Source organism: Crocodylus porosus, unplaced genomic scaffold (assembly GCF_001723895.1).
Source record: "Crocodylus porosus isolate Cpor-Errol unplaced genomic scaffold, CroPor_comp1, whole genome shotgun sequence".
Taxonomy (NCBI): domain Eukaryota; kingdom Metazoa; phylum Chordata; order Crocodylia; family Crocodylidae; genus Crocodylus; species Crocodylus porosus.
Window position 1 is genome coordinate 173,001,255 of NW_017728886.1, and position 15,887 is coordinate 173,017,141.

Sequence of the window (15,887 nt, forward strand, 5' to 3'; positions counted from 1 at the left end):
CCTCGCATAAACAGTAAAACTTTCTCTAATAACATTTGAATTTAAAATTACTCTGAGACATTTATAAGCATTAGTAGAAACATGGGTGAGGCCTCTTTGTAAACTGATAATTAGTTGATGTAATATGAGTGACAGCCTTTTGTTTCTGAGTATAAATGGTGCTGAGAGGATAGGAGATTAATCTTTGCCGACAACCAGAGATCATCCAGATTCTGCCAGATCTTGTCCACCTTCCTAAGGCACAAGTTGACACTGACTGCTTGAGACACTGGCTGGTTTGCAAGAAAAATGGAAGGTGAGTGCTCTTGAGTTTTAATGCCACATGATTTAGAACTGGAAGCAGGGGCCAAGAAAGCAAGCAGCATAATGCATCCGTTAAAAACTTGGGGAAACTCTTTATTTACTGCTGATCCTGATTCATGAATTCAAGCCAAGACATGTTTTCCATGGTTCAGATTCTCTTAAATGTGATTTTTTTTTCAGGAAAAAAAATAACATTCTCTAGGATATGAATCTTATAATTTGAAAATGAGAATTTTTTTTCTAAAGGAAAATCACCAAGAACCAAAACCAAACCAAACCAAAAAACCCTTCCAGAAAACTTACAGGCCTTATGAAGAGGAGTTGGTAACACAATTTTTGAGAGGTATATGAGAGAAAATGATATGTTAAACTGTCTGCAAAGCCCAAAGTAAAAATGTGTAATATTTCCAGGCTACATTTTCAGGTGTTTTAGAGATAAATCCCCACTGTTGAGAAAATGAACAGGGAATGTCAGGGGTAATGTATTCATTGGCCAAAGAAAACCATTCAGAGGTATTGGAGCTGACTATCTCTTAGTATTTGCACTCAACTATTTTTTTCTGTAAGAGAGCAACTGTTAGAGCTCTACTCTAAAAATATATTCTGACTATGCTACTCAAGTCTCACTGCTTCCTTGTCAGACATCAATGGGATTTCACTAAGGAGTTTGTGGGTAGACCATTCAAATCTGATCTGGGTTCCACTGGTCTCTTTGCCCCAGTTCAGCAGAATTCAGCTGAACTTAATATGAATATTCTACTTTTTGTCTTGGTTGACAATCTCTTCCAGGGAAAAGATGAAGATACTGTTAACTGTTGGGTTACTGATTTGCTTAGGGGCTTGTTTAGAATAGTTTTGACCCTTTTTACTGAGAAATGTTTTGGGTTTTAGGTTGACAGTTCCTATAAAACATCCATTATAGGACTTTTTCATAGAATTCCGTTCTGTCCCTCCTGGTTATTCAACATGTGTGATACCTTAGGAATGTTAGTAAAGAAATATTTGTAGTGCTTCCATGTGTGAATGGGACTTAGCTCTGTTTTTGTCTCCCAGCTGATTCACGCTGAACAGCTTGAATGACTTACCTTTTACCAAATTAGGGTGAGGGCTGTCTAGTTGATAGTTTAGGCAAGGTTAAAGTAATGGTTTTGGTACAGTGAAACAACCAGGATAAATGGAAGAAATTATTTCAGTTTCCTTATTTGCAGGAGTATTCATAACCACTTAGGATAGCTGCATATATTAGGATATCTGTGTGACCAAACAGAACTTAGCTAGCAGTTTACAAGGGAAGTAGCACAGAAGGTAATATGGCACTAGTTGTTCAGTAATCATAGCTCTGATTGTTTTCAGTTAAAGTGAGAGTGATCAGCAGTTTTAAAAATCAGGCCAAACTTTTACAATTAAAAAGGAACTCTGATTCCCATCTCCATAGACTGAGGAATTGAGTCACTCTGCTAAGGCTGCTGACATACAGACTTTGTCTGACTGGATAATCTTGTCTGACTTGCCATTCAAGTTTTTAGTCAAGTCATCAGAGCTGGTAATTTTTTTCAAATTTTGACTTAAACTTACAAAGGTCTTTAAATATTTTCCCCGAATTTTCACCAACTTCTCCATATTTTAATGAACTACCATCTTGTTTGTACTGCAAAAAAATGTAATATTCAAAACTGACAGGACATTCTGGGTGCCTCACTTCCTAAAGACTTACCTGGGTTGCCTTAATGAGACCTACTTTTTGTCTCAAGTTGATTACTCACAAATGGAGGCACCCAAAATTTCCAGTCGTTTTTGCAAATGTAGATCTAGATAGTGATAAGTTACAGAGATTTGTTTGCCTTTAGTTTATCATTCAGCGAAGTTGCCCCCACAAGAATTCATTGTCACGTACAGCTACAGTGACATCATTTGCTTATTTTTCCACCATATATTATTATTTATTTGTATAAATGTTAACTATAAACTAGTATTAGCATGCAGGAATAAAGAATTAATTGTGGTGTAACTTAGGTACTTTTAAATAATTGTTTAAATCCATTTGAAATAGTATGATAATAATTATTTAAACAATAATAATTATTTAAATAAAATTGGAAGTATTGGAATTTGAAATGGTATTATTTCACAAAATCCATTTTTAAAGCAGTGATAACAGTATGCATCTGCCTGGTGTCAGTTATGTACCAAATAAAAGCATGGCATCTGGGTCTCCTAACACAATTTTATAAACCAAAATATTACATACATTTTCTTGTGTAAGACAGTGGTCTCCAAAGTGGGGTGCACAAGATGATCCATTGGGGTGTGCAAAGAAAATATTAGAACTTGTATTTTTATTTATTTTTTATCTAAAAAAATAAGGAAGAAATTAAGCTTTACTAATATTTAATATACAGATTGACACTGGCACCCTCACTCGGTCCGTATGTTGGATGGTCACGTGTCACACATGGTACGTGAGGTATCCTGAGGGAAGAAGCGTTCGTTCGCTTTCAGCGTATTGCGACGTATTGCAGTTTACGTGTGCCTGGTTAAGTGGATTTACAAATTATATTATCTAGTTTTAACTAAACTAACCCTCACAAAATGGACAAGTGGCTTAAAAAGATTCCTGCAAAGAAACCGCGGATTGAAGATAATACTAATAATGTGAGCACAGGCGAACAGCAAGATAATGGCAGAGCTGACACTTTTCCTACTCCTAGTATGAGCTCTTCGTCAGCCACATTACAAGGTAAAAACAATGACGAACTAATTTGGATCTACGTATCTTTGTGAGGTATCTTTTTCAGCTATGACAGCCATTAAAACCAAGTATCAACATAAACTGAACTTAGAGCCAGACCTTCGAATTGCTGTATCACAAAGTGTTAAACCAAGATTTTAAAAAATAATGAAGCATATTCAATCACATTGCTCTCACTAAAAAATATTATTACTACTACTAATTTTTTTTAGTGAGAGCAAAAAGGTTTTTTGTACTGTTAATAAATAAAATAAAATATCTTTTTTAAAAATATTGTTTATTTCACCTTTATCTCATCCTTTTTTAATTTCTATTTTTTGTCTATGTTCTTATAATGTACATAATATATTAGTACAATAGTACATGTATATAATTTATAAATAAATATACTGGGGGTGTGTGCTCAAAAAATTTTTACTGGTAGGGGTGCGCGATCAAAAAAGGGTTGGAGACCACTGGTGTAAGACATGGAATAGGGAGAGAAGATAAATACTTCAAATGAAACTGCTTTTTAATGCCCGGTTTAATCCCAATAAACAGTTTCACAGTATTTTCATAGACTCTACCACACCCTGTTCCTTAGCTAGCTCCTCAGGATGAGTCTATATTGCTTTGATCAGTTGCCAGGCAGTGTATCCAGTTTTTCTTTCTGCCCCAGGGTATTTTGACATCAGCCAAATGTGTCCTCAATTACATGTCTTGTTTGGTTTCTTTCTGTGTTTACTCACTTTTCCTGCAGTTATTCAGCTGGGGGATGTCGACCTGAATCGTCCTCACAACTGCAAATGCCATAACACCCATTTCTTCGGTACTGACAGACAGACAGTGAGGAGAGGCCAGGCCTTTGACTTGTATGTGCATTTCCAAAACCGGGAATGGGATGACTCCGTGGACAAGATCTCATTCACTGTAGAGACAGGTAATCATCCCAAAATTCCAAAGAACCTTTCCTACTTCCTTATTGATAAGTGATACTCTGTCATTTGCAAAATGCATAGATGAATTAATTTTCTCTCAGTCAGATTCTGTATGCACCTCAAGTAATATTGTAATCTTCCCCTCAACAATTCTCTACAATTGTAAACAGCACTAAGAAAATCTAGCATAAAAGTAATGACACTTAAAATACAAATGATGTTTATCCCAAAATATGTGCCTGTTGACTATGGCTTATTTGATTTATTTACATTTGTATTTGACTTTCCTGAAAAGGCCTCAGACCTTGTGAATCCAAGGAGATGAAGTGTACCTTTCCTCTGGGCAGATGCATAGATCAAACCTGCTGGAGTGCTTGCTACAAACCTCATCAGCATCGATGTATAAACATCAGTATGTTTCCACCAATAGACGCCTGTATTGGCCGCCACATTCTCAATATGAGCATCACATCTTGTGATCGCACATTTCAGCAGTGCCTTGGAGACTTTGACATCCTCTTTAATCCTTGGTGTGCTGGTAAGAAAGATGGCAGACTAAGTTTGCAAATATAAAATTCATAAAAACGTGGTGATCAAAGGAGAGAAGATTTGAAGTTAAAAATATCTATTCAATAGCGATGAACTCGAGCTGCAGAATTAAGGTTCAGATTGTGCATGATTTTCTTTTCTTTCTGCAGGACCAGGGAGGAATCCCAATCTAGATTTTGAATGCTCCAAAATCCAGGGATATTGAGGCAGAATTTTGGTTTAGCCTGTTTGATTTGGCCTGATAGTGGCGCTATACGATAATGTTCTTGCACTTCTCCAGTGCCTTCCTCATGATACCTCTGGCTGCATCTATACATTCATTAATGCACAGTAGTTACTGCACATTTAATTTAGTACTTGCTTAATGAAGTTCTAAGTAAAAGTGCAGTAGCTACAGTTACTGCACAGTAGCACTGGCAAATGCCTTTTTAGTGATGCCTATTGGTAGCCTATTAGCACTGTCCATGCTGTGATACATTACTATGCAGTGTTATTAGTAGGGGTGTGCAAAGCGGGCCATATTGAATTCAGATTTGGATTCAGCCCAATTTGGGGGACAGTGGTTCGATTTGTTGGTTCAGATCACTGTCCCAATTCGATTTGGCTGCATTCGAATCTGAAGATTTGATGCTGATTCAAAGAATTAGTGATGCGGCCATAGATACAGCTTTAAATGTTTTTTCTACATACCTGGAGGTAGCAGACACGGCTTGTGAATGCTGCAAAGGTGGGGTGGATGGAACGTCCCACAGGAGCGCGGGGGTCCCCCCACAAACTCAGCAATAAACCCAGAAGCTGATCAGAAGTACTTCTGATCCACTTCCAGGTCCACTGCTGAGTGCACAGAGGGGCCCCCCTGAGCCCCCTCCCCCAGCTTGGCAATTGGCTGCGGGTGCCCCCCCAGACCCAGGAGGCACCAGTCACCAAGTCAGGGGCTGTGGGAGGGAGTCCCCTGCGTGCTCCATGGTGGACCTGGAAATGGACCAGAAGTGGTTCTGGTCCACTTCTGGGTCCACCACCAAGTGTGCTGGGGACCCTGTTGCACTCCTGTGGGATGCTCCATCCACCCCACCATCTCAGCATTCATGAGCCACACCTGCTACCTTGAGATATGTAGAAAAAACATATAAAGCTGTGTCTATGTCTGAATTGTTGAATCTCTCCAAGTCAATTCGGAGGGTTCCAGTTTGATTGGAGAGATTAAAGGGTCTCCTGATTCAATTTGGATTTGGAGATTCGGCCACTGAATCAGGCCAAATCTCCACCAAATCGAATCAGTGACCGACGCTTTGCACAGCCCTAGTTAATAGGTTACTGTGCATTAAGCATCTCATGTAGATGTGATCTCTGTGAAGTAAATCAGTATGAACAGAGGGTGAGTACTAGACCAGAGTCAGAAGATTGGGTTCTGATTCCACGTGTTACTTCTGAATATAAGTGACCTTATGCATATTTTGATGTGCCAACTATTAAAAAATGGTCTATAAATTTGCATGCCCAAATTGCAATGATTATTGTACACCTCAGAGTTAGTAATCATAATGTCAGGTGAAGGCAGAAGTGCTCAGAGCTTCTGAAATTCGTACTCTAAATATTTAAGGGTTGGGTGAGCTGTATTAAAGAAAATATAATTTGGCAAAAGGCAAGCCTCAAAATATAGTAATATATTAAATGCTTTGTCTCAAATGTCAACCCCTCCCCCAACCCCAAAACATAAAGAGATGATTCATTTAAATATTTTGCCCAAGCTTACATTAAAAAGGTGGGACAAAATAGATTCACTAAGAAAGAATGGAGAAAGAAAGTAAGGGTGGAAGAAACAAAAGGCTGACATCTCCTTTGTGCTGCTTTGGCAGATGACCCCGTGTACATGGACAATCAGGCTCACAGAGAAGAATATGTTCTGAATGAACATGGGATGCTGTACGAGGGAGTACACAAGCACGTTACTTCTAGACCGTGGCACTTTGGACAGGTGAATGCAATGCTCTGAGACTTCTTGTGAACTTGGTAACAAATCAAGAGGGCAATAGACTGGTTCTGACCTTTTTCTAGTATTGGTATATTTCAGGATTTACAGAAATATTTGGTGTGCTACACAATTTTGTAAGACTTTTGTGCAGCAGTCCAGATTATGCTCTTGTTTTAACATTTTGCATGGACTACAACAATCCTTTCTACATGGCTTATGTGGTAGCAGACTCAACTTTGAAGGAAAACCAAATGAACTTATTTTGGCTCTGTAAAGTTGCAGAGAATTTTCTGCAAAATGGAGAGAAGGATATGGGGCCCCTGAAGGAAAAGGGATAATGTTTCTATTGGCAAAGCATGTTTACTGATATTATGGAAAATCTTATCCAATCTCTATGTCAATAGATATGAAATGCAATATAAAGTATTAAATACTGGGATTAAAGAAGGGCGCTTCCCACAAGCATCCCACTGATTTAAAGGAAAATAAAAGTGTCAAATCAGTCACTTCAGTCCATAAAGTCTGTTACTAACCCTATTTTTTTGTATAATTAGTTTGAAAATGGGATTCTGGATATCTGCCTGAAGGTCTTGGATATAGGTTCAAATTACCACCAAGGCTCTGAACGAGGTTGTCGCTGGCGTAATGATCCTGTGCATGTCAGTATGGTGGTAAACCACATGGTAAGTGAAGGGTTCCTTCCTTTGACCTTTATCTACATCAGCAGTACTGATCTGTGTTTTTTAGAAGAGTTTATCACAAGAAATCCCCGCACTACAAAGAGTTACTCATGGAGGAATTTGACTTTAAACACAACCTAGCTTTTTCTTAATTCTGTCACTTACTGCAGCATTTACCATCTGTGGTTCCCAGAAAATCTGAAACCATGATTAGTGCTTTATTCTTTCCAGCTTTGTGGCCATCACAGTAACAGCATCATGAAGCTCCAAGACAACAACGATTACTTGAAGGGAACTAACCCATTAACATGGAATGGAAGTGTCCCCATTCTTCAGCAGTGGTATAACGGAAGGTGTAGGCCAGTCAGATTTGGAGACTGTCTCACTCTTGCATCAGTGATGTGCACAGGTACGCGGGCAAGAAAATCTTTCCCAAAAACTGATTGCAAATTACTCATCTGATCTACATACTACCAGAAAAAAAAGGATTTTTTTTTTGTTCCCAAAGCAAAGTAGCTGCTTAGTATGAGATGTAATTTTATCTCTGTAGTTTTCCATACCATAGTCAGAGGAAGAAGAAAATCACTACTCTTTCCTCCAAAATTTGACACCAATTAGTACTATAAACCATGGCATTTGCTAAGCATTTCTTCTAGAGACTTAAGAAAACCAGGGCAAACCTGGAATATTGTATGTGGTAGTATACTCTTCTAGGCCAAGTTTGGAAAATTATGCGAAAGAACAAGAGGTGGCAATAGGAACAAAATGCCTGATTATGCCTTTTCCTCAGAAATAACAGAAATGAACTGTCAACTGTTATCCTATTTAATGGAAGAAATGGGAGTTTTAGTGTGCTAGACAACATAGAGAAGTGCCAATGGCAAGTCTGTACTGATCACTTACTGAAGCTAAATCTACTTTGGGTTAAGGAAACTATTTTGTCATAGAGTGGCATTCACAGTAACATTATAGAAAATTCTGGCTGGTTTGTTAGAAAATGCCATTGTTGCAGAACCTAAACAGGGAGGCAACCAAAAAGGCTATCATCTTTGTTATTACTTTACATTGTTTCCAAATACCTGAAAGGAGCCCTTAGTGAGACACCGTTTGTACCCTGTGTGTGATGCACCTATGCATATTGTACCATACAGATATACCTTCTATGTGTTAACGATTTTAGAATTGTTTGAAAAATAGGAAGGAAAGAACTTGACTAACTAATTCTAGGGACTTGCTGCTTAGAGATTCTTTTGTGAAAATACTCTTAGAGTATTTTTTCCTTGTAGTGATGAGGTGTTTGGGAATTCCAAGCCGTGTCATAACAAATTTCTGTTCTCCACACTGTGCTGAGAACCCCCTTGCTGTCAATGAACTTTTTGATTCTACTGGCAAAACCCTGTGTGGCAAAGACAAATTATGGTAAGTGTGAAATAGGTCATTAGAGCTCCCTATGTTGTTGTATGCTGTTGTAGATGTACAAGGAAGATAAGAAAGACTCATATTAGCCTGCTAATGCAGCATTTCTGCATGTCCATTTCTTCAGATTTCAAGACTACTGCAATAATTCAGTAACTATATACTAATGGCAGCCACATGACTACTGAATCTACATGAAAAACTCATAAAACATACTTAAGGTCAAAACTACTTACGCTTTTCCTTTGAAAAAAAATAAGACCATCCCTCTTTGAGTAGTCTAAAAATACTAACTGGGCCATGAAACACAAGGGCTAAATCCATCATAGAGTTGAGCCATCATCTTCCATCCTCCATAACTTCATTGATAATTGTGGTTGGTAGTTGGTTTTATGAAAATTGTTATCACTGACCAAAACTACTGTAGATGTATCCTCACAACTGTATCTATGATCCATGCTCTTAGTCTGGTTAGATGAGAATTTTAGCTTGTATTAAAGTACAGGCCTTAAGAGTTCTTGACACAGACTCTGATTTTTACTTTCAAGAAAGAAGGGAAAATCTACAGAGAAGGACTATGAGGATGATCAAGGGAATGGAGGCCAGATTTTACAAGAAGTTGCTAAAAGAGATTGGCTTGTTTAGTGCAGTAAAATGTAAGATAAGAGGGGATATTCTTATTCTTCATATATATATATATATTTATATATAAAATGGAGGTAAACTAAGGACAGGGGAAGAACTACTTGAGGTAAAGACAGGTTTTGGCATAAGAATGCATAGATATTAACTGGCTATGAATAAATTTAAACTGGAAATTAGAAGAAAGTTTCTAAACATCAGAACAGAAGGGTTCTTGAGCAACCTTCCAACATGGCAAGATGGGTGGGGTAAACAACCTAACCATAGATTAAATGGAGCTTAATCTATTTACATGAAAAGTTTTATATGAAAGGGGTGCCTTCAATAGCAGGCACATTTACTTAGTAATTGAAGAAGTCTTTTACAATTCTGTGTTCCTATAGGGCATATCACTGCTGGAATGAATCCTGGATGGCTCGCAGAGACCTAGATCTCTGCAGTAGTAACTGGCAATGTCTGGATCCAACACCCATGGAGTCTGGAAGAGGTGAATGAAGCCTGTATCCTGCATGCTTGTGTTCTTGAAGTAGTATAGTGAGCATTTAATGTTATGCCACGTTATGATATGTTTACCTGTATATATCCTAGGTTCAGCTTGCTGTGGCCCTACCTCAATCAGAAGTGTTAAAGATGGAGAATTGGATTTGGACTATGATGGCCAACATATATTTTCTCGTCTGAATGCAAGCTGTATTGGCTGGCTTTCCAAAAACAGTGACAAGAAAGAAAAACTTTGCTATGATGCTTGGCTTTGTGGGCAGTGTGTTAGCACTAAGTCTGTTGGCAATAATCATCATGAAGATATCACTGGAGCATACAAATATGAACTTGGTATGGATCAAAGACTTTCACTGAATTAACAAATATTTGAAATGATTATATTCAATAATTACAAATGCATTGTTTGATTGAAAAAAAAAACAAAAACTCCCCATGCTAAATCAAAATGAACCTTTTACAGATTGGTCTAGCTTTTGGGTAGAAGTCTGATTCTAGAGCAATGATTTTCAAGCTGGGTGCTGCCAGATCCTTTGAAGGGTGTCACAAAGTGTGTGGAAATAAGCAGTAAGCTAAGCAGATACGCCAGGCTCAGGCTTGTTCCTGCCTGGATGATCCCCCAACCCCTGTGTAAGGAGGTAAATACTGTAATCTACAAATTACTTTTTGAAATTGGGGCCCACTCAGTTCACAAAAGTTATGGAGGAATGCTTCAAGTCTAGCGGGGGATACCTTGAGTCCAAAAATGTTGAGAACCACCACTGTAGAGGCTTCCAGATATAATCTAAATTCACATGATCCATAGTTCTACTAGAGGAACAGAGATCATGTTTTTTTTTAGACATTTGGAAGCCCATCTTACATAACATCCTTCTCACATAACTTAAAAACTGTCATTTATTCGGTCAGACCATGGGTCTATTTAACTTATCTTGACTCGCTTAGGGGAGAGTAAACAAAGACTGGCAATTATGCAGCCTCTATGGCTTAGAGAAGTGTTGAACCTGTACACCAGTTTACTCATGGCTTGTTTGTCTCAGAAGTATCTGAGCACAAAAGTGGAATATGCACTCATAACCTTTCTATGTAGCATATGCTGCCTAGTTGCTGGTGATAGATGTTTACAGAATGTGATTAAGTGGGCAGCAAGCTTATTTCTTTGGCGAAGTCTTTGGCAGGAAGGCAGTCTAGATATGATCCTGTAGCTGCTAATAGATTAAATATCTCTATTCTTCTTCAACAGGTTCTCTGAAAGGCAAAGAGGCATTTTACAAAGCTTATAGAAGAATTCACTCTGGATACTGCAATGCTCCTAACTGTCATATAGATAGAGATTTAGCAGCTCTCCAAAGCCCGTTCTTAAGTGATGCTGGTGTGAGCATGAGGTTTAAGATGGTTAATTGCCCTATGTATGGCCAAGATGTCCATCTTCATTGGTTGCTTGAAAATTTACGAAATGAGTGCAAGAACCTAAATTTCAATCTGTGCACTCAGGTGTTAACACACAATGGATGTGCTTTGGATCAGTTCTGGAAGGAAAATATAAATGTTGCACTAGGTCCAAGGGAAGGTAAGAAACTTTATTGGTAATATGCTTTTGCTGGTCCAATATCAATGCTTTTTTTAGTTGCTTGTAATCAGGACTGATCCCAGCACCATGTCTTGTGAGAGGCTTTTGAAAACTCTAGGGGATGAAATTAGTAAAGCTTGGTATTGTTTAATATTGGCAGTTGAGTTACCTTATTGTTACAGTTAACACTCAGCTAGTTTACTGTGTGACTTGCACACTATTTAGTGATTTGTAGGATTTTTATTTCTGTTGGATCTAAATTCACAAGGTCTAGAAACATTGGTTAATGTTCTGCAGAAAAGGACCATGGGGTTACAGTGGACGATAAGCTGACTATGAGCCAACAGCGTGCCCTTGTTGCGAAGAGGACTAATGGCATATTAGGCTGCATTAGTAAGAGAATGCCAGCAGATTGAGGGAAGTGATTCTTGCCCCCTGTTCTGCACTGGTGAGGCCACATCTGGAGTACTGTGTCCAGTTTTGGGCTTCCTACTATAGACAGGATGTAGACAAATTGGAGAGAGTCCAGTGGAGGGCAGCCAAAATTGTGTGGGGGCTGGGCCACATGACTTCTGAGGAGAGGCAGAAGGAACCAGGTTTATCTAGTGTGGAGAAGAAAAGACTGCATGGAAATTTAAGAGCAGCCTTCAACTACTTGAAGGGTGGTTTCAAAGAGGATGCTGCTAGACAGTTCTCAGTGGTAGCAGATAACAGAACAAGGAGCAATGGTTTCAAGTTTCAGAACGGGAAGTTTAGGTTAAATATTAGGAAGAGGTTTCTCACTTCGAGGATAGTAAAGCTCTGGAATAGGCTACCCAGGCAGATTGTGGAATCTCTATCCTTCAAAGTTTTTAAGACCTGGCTAGACAAAGATTAAATTAAATCTTACCAAGTTTTAATTTCAAAGGTTTGGAGATATCGATGGCCATCTTTGACCTAGAGGCTTCAAATAAGGAGAATCCTCTTGGTGAATAAAATTATATAGTTACAGATCCCTGAATACATGAAATCAGCCACTGTGTATATGTGACTGTGGATATCAATATTTGCTACCAAAGGCATAACATTTTCGTACAATGACAGAAGGTCATTTTTTTCTTGCCAGTCAAGCACAGAATGGAGGAGCAGGGATGATATATTAACTCAATTGTAATGAAAATAATTTTGTTTTACAGCAAAAACAATCCCATTACATATATCTTATAATCAATATGGCCATCATCTGGGTGATCACAACATTATGCGGTTGGTAGCTATCTCTGATCCAGAGTGTGGAGGAGAAGTTCTGGTGGTGAAAAGGGACATTGTGATCAACAGGCCTACTGTTGCTGTTAAGGTAAAGGATTACAGGATAGTTCTGATACATATAGAATGACTCGTTTGGACACTCATTGTTCAAAGATACAGAGGCACATGTGTGTGCATGTACTGTCAGCCCCTCTGCCTGGCTGCAGTGAAGAATAGTTCTTAATCTGTAGCACTTTTTTTTAAGGTTAACATGTAGGGGGTGCACATAGCTGCATATGCACCCCCTGAATGTGGTGGTGCACCCCCTGCGAAAAGGCGCTGCCGATACTGCCAGCAGCGCCTGCAGGCAGTCACCATTTGTTTATTTGTTTGTTCACCAACTGGCAAAATACAGTCTAATATAAATGCTATATTTCTAAAAAGGTAAAAAATGAAGACTGTTTCTGTGTCTTTGACCAGCTCTTAGGTCTACCTCAGCTGAATGAACCATGTACTGCAGAAATCTCCTTCTGCAATCCCCTCCAGGAAGATCTGAAGAATTGTGTGCTGAACCTGGAAGGCTGTGGTTTATTCAAAGAGCCAATGACTATTGAGTAAGTTAAACAGATTTTTAGGTGGGAAATTCATAGCCTCAATTTGACAATGGAAAATTGAAATATAATGTTATAGCTAAAAACCCCTGAAAGCTGTTCAACCAGGCATATGTTGGAAGAGAGTGACATAACACCTGTGCTACTGTTGTGGAAAACTTTGATGGGACTTTGTTTTTTCTAATCCAGGGGTGGCCAATCTGAAACACAGGTGCCACAAGTGGCACAAGCAGCCTCTCTGTGTGGCATGTAGCAGACTGCGGAGGGGATAGAAAGCACTGTAAGAAAGAAGGGAGGGTAGCAGAAAGCAGATCAGATAGGGAGCACAGATCAGGAAGCACAAAGCAGAGCACCAGTTCAGGTGAGAAAGGGATCTGAGTGGCACTCTCCAAGGGTGCCAACAGTTGGCTGCAGTTATTCCATGTCTCTGCTTTGATACCCTGAAGGGCATGTCCTCTAAAGCAGCAAAAACAGATCAGAGACTATAGAGAGGGGACAATATTAATGGTTTATTTTTCTTAAAACATAATTTAAAAGGTACAATCTGTATGGGAAATGCACTGTTTTCTTTGCCAGAAATGCTAATTGGATCTCTGCAGCTTGAGCAGGGCTTTTATTCATGGAAAGAATACAATAAGCCCATTGAATTTGTAGTTAGTATCTCTCTAAACCTAGGTGAAAAAAGAGTCAATATATCCAAGATTCATTAGCATGCAGTTCATTCAACACTAGATAAAGGAAGGGGATTACTAATATGTTTTGTAAGGCCACAACATCTTAAAGGAAGGACTGCACTGAATGCTTGCAGAATGCCATTTCATCTTAGAATAGATTAATACCTAGTTACTATCCATTGATATTCTTGATTATGAGGAGGAATTGAGAACAATTGGAATTATTTAGTCTCGACAGAAGACCATTAGGAGATATTCTAATTGAACTATATTAACTTAACCTAATAAAGCTCATTGATCTACTTTAGGTTATTGAACAGACCGTAACTAGAATATTAAGTTTAAATTAGAAGGAAATATGCTATATGTGTAAAGAGTTCAAGGTGTTGTTATTTCACAGTACATGGTACAAGATCAGATGGATTTCTGTGGGTACTGAAAGAAAAGGTTATCAGCTTGTTGCTCATTTCCCCCAGTTCATCCTGAGGCTGAAGGAAATATTAATCATGCTTTTCACCATGTGATTTTCTTTTGGATGGGAAGGAAGAAAGGAATGTCAAACTGGAGTAAGGGTAGCAGGTTTTTTAAACTTCTCCAGTGTAAAACATTATACTTTGGAATAGAGGGGCACTCTGTAAAGTTAAAACTAATCAAACATAGCAGGTGTAACAATGTCAACAGGCATAACAGATGTACATATGCCCGGTATCTCATTTTGTCCATGTCTGCCCAAGCATCCCACCCTATCTATGCCATAATGTCTTGCTCTCTGTTTCTTTGAATAATGTCACTTCATGGGTGGTTTTGTATTCAATCCAACACACCTACAGGCTACTTATGTAACAAAGAACACTAATCTTTTTTTTTTTTGTCTCTTCATTCAGTTTAGGAACCTTGGCTTCCAATCACCAAACACGGACTGTAGTGGAGTTTATACCCTATAGGCATGGTTGCCACCGGCTCCTAGCCAACTTTGCATGTCACAAGTTTGGTTACTGCAAAGGTTATGCCAATGCTGATGTGTGTGATCCGAGGTGCAATTCAGTGCCCTTCCCTGTGTGCAACTCAGGGACTCTCCCAGTGTGTGACTCCGGCTCCCTCCCTCATGGGGATTCATATGTGGACTATATGTGCATTCCCATGTGCACCTCTGGGAATGGCTCTGGGAGCCAGCCCACATTTGACTATGTGTACCTCCCTGTGGGACATCCCCTATGCAGTTCTTTGCGCCCGTCTGATTCTGGCTTCCATATTATATGTGACACTATGCCTTCTGCCATGAGTGCCCCCATGTTTCATTCAGTGAGTGGTTCTGTATCTGCCCCAACATCCAGCCCAGTGGGTCAGGTTGTTGGTGGCTCTGCTTCTGCTCCAATTCCTCACCCTGTCCAACCCCCAATGCCTTACTCTCTGTCTATCCCAGCAAACAATGCTATGTCTGCTCTGCTTTCACACTTCATGGCTGGCTCTGCTAACAGTTCAGTGTGCTACCCTGTTCACACCCCTGTGTCTCACACTGTGTCTGGCACTATGCCCACCTCAGCCTCCCATCCACCAAGTGGCCTGGTGTCCCATGCTGCTTGTAGCTCTGTGTCTACCCCAGCATCCCACTTCCTAAATGCCCCAGTGTCCCATGCTGCCTGTGGCTTTATGTCCACCCCAGTGTCCCATCCCCTAGATGGTCCAGTGTCCCATGCTGTGTCTACTCCAGCCTCTCACCCTATTTGCACCCCAGTGTCCCATGCTATGTTTACTCCAGCCTCTCGCCCTATTTGCACCCCAGTGTCCCACGCTATGTCTACTCCAGCCTCTCGTCCTATTTGCGCCCCAGTGTCCCACGCTATGTCTACTCCAGCCTCTCGTCCTATTTGCACCCCAGTGTCCCACGCTATGTCTACTCCAGCCTCTCACCCTATTTGCACCCCAGTGTCCCACGCTATGTCTACTCCAGCCTCTCATCCTATTTGCGCCCCAGTGTCCCACACTATGTCTACTCCAACCTCTCACCCTATTTGCACCCCAGTGTCCCACGCTATGTCTACTCCAACCTCTCACCCTATTTGCACCCCAGTGTCCCAC

The 15,887-nt window shown here is 39.7% G+C and overlaps 1 protein-coding gene across 1 annotated transcript in view; it reads left to right on the plus strand.

The window, feature by feature from the left end:
* The first annotated feature begins 201 nt into the window (after positions 1-201).
* The window catches only part of LOC109316930 (protein-glutamine gamma-glutamyltransferase 5-like), a 17,329-nt gene continuing 1,643 nt past the window's right edge, over positions 202-15,887 (plus strand). Inside the window, exons 1-13 of the mRNA XM_019545304.1 lie at positions 202-295; positions 3,792-3,971; positions 4,265-4,507; positions 6,375-6,493; positions 7,045-7,173; positions 7,402-7,579; positions 8,457-8,589; positions 9,612-9,715; positions 9,817-10,059; positions 10,970-11,296; positions 12,472-12,632; positions 13,004-13,137; positions 14,693-15,744. Of these exons, the coding sequence (XP_019400849.1) occupies positions 289-295; positions 3,792-3,971; positions 4,265-4,507; positions 6,375-6,493; positions 7,045-7,173; positions 7,402-7,579; positions 8,457-8,589; positions 9,612-9,715; positions 9,817-10,059; positions 10,970-11,296; positions 12,472-12,632; positions 13,004-13,137; positions 14,693-15,744 (3,010 nt within the window). The 5' untranslated portion in view covers positions 202-288. The remainder of the gene's footprint in view (positions 296-3,791; positions 3,972-4,264; positions 4,508-6,374; positions 6,494-7,044; positions 7,174-7,401; positions 7,580-8,456; positions 8,590-9,611; positions 9,716-9,816; positions 10,060-10,969; positions 11,297-12,471; positions 12,633-13,003; positions 13,138-14,692; positions 15,745-15,887) is intronic.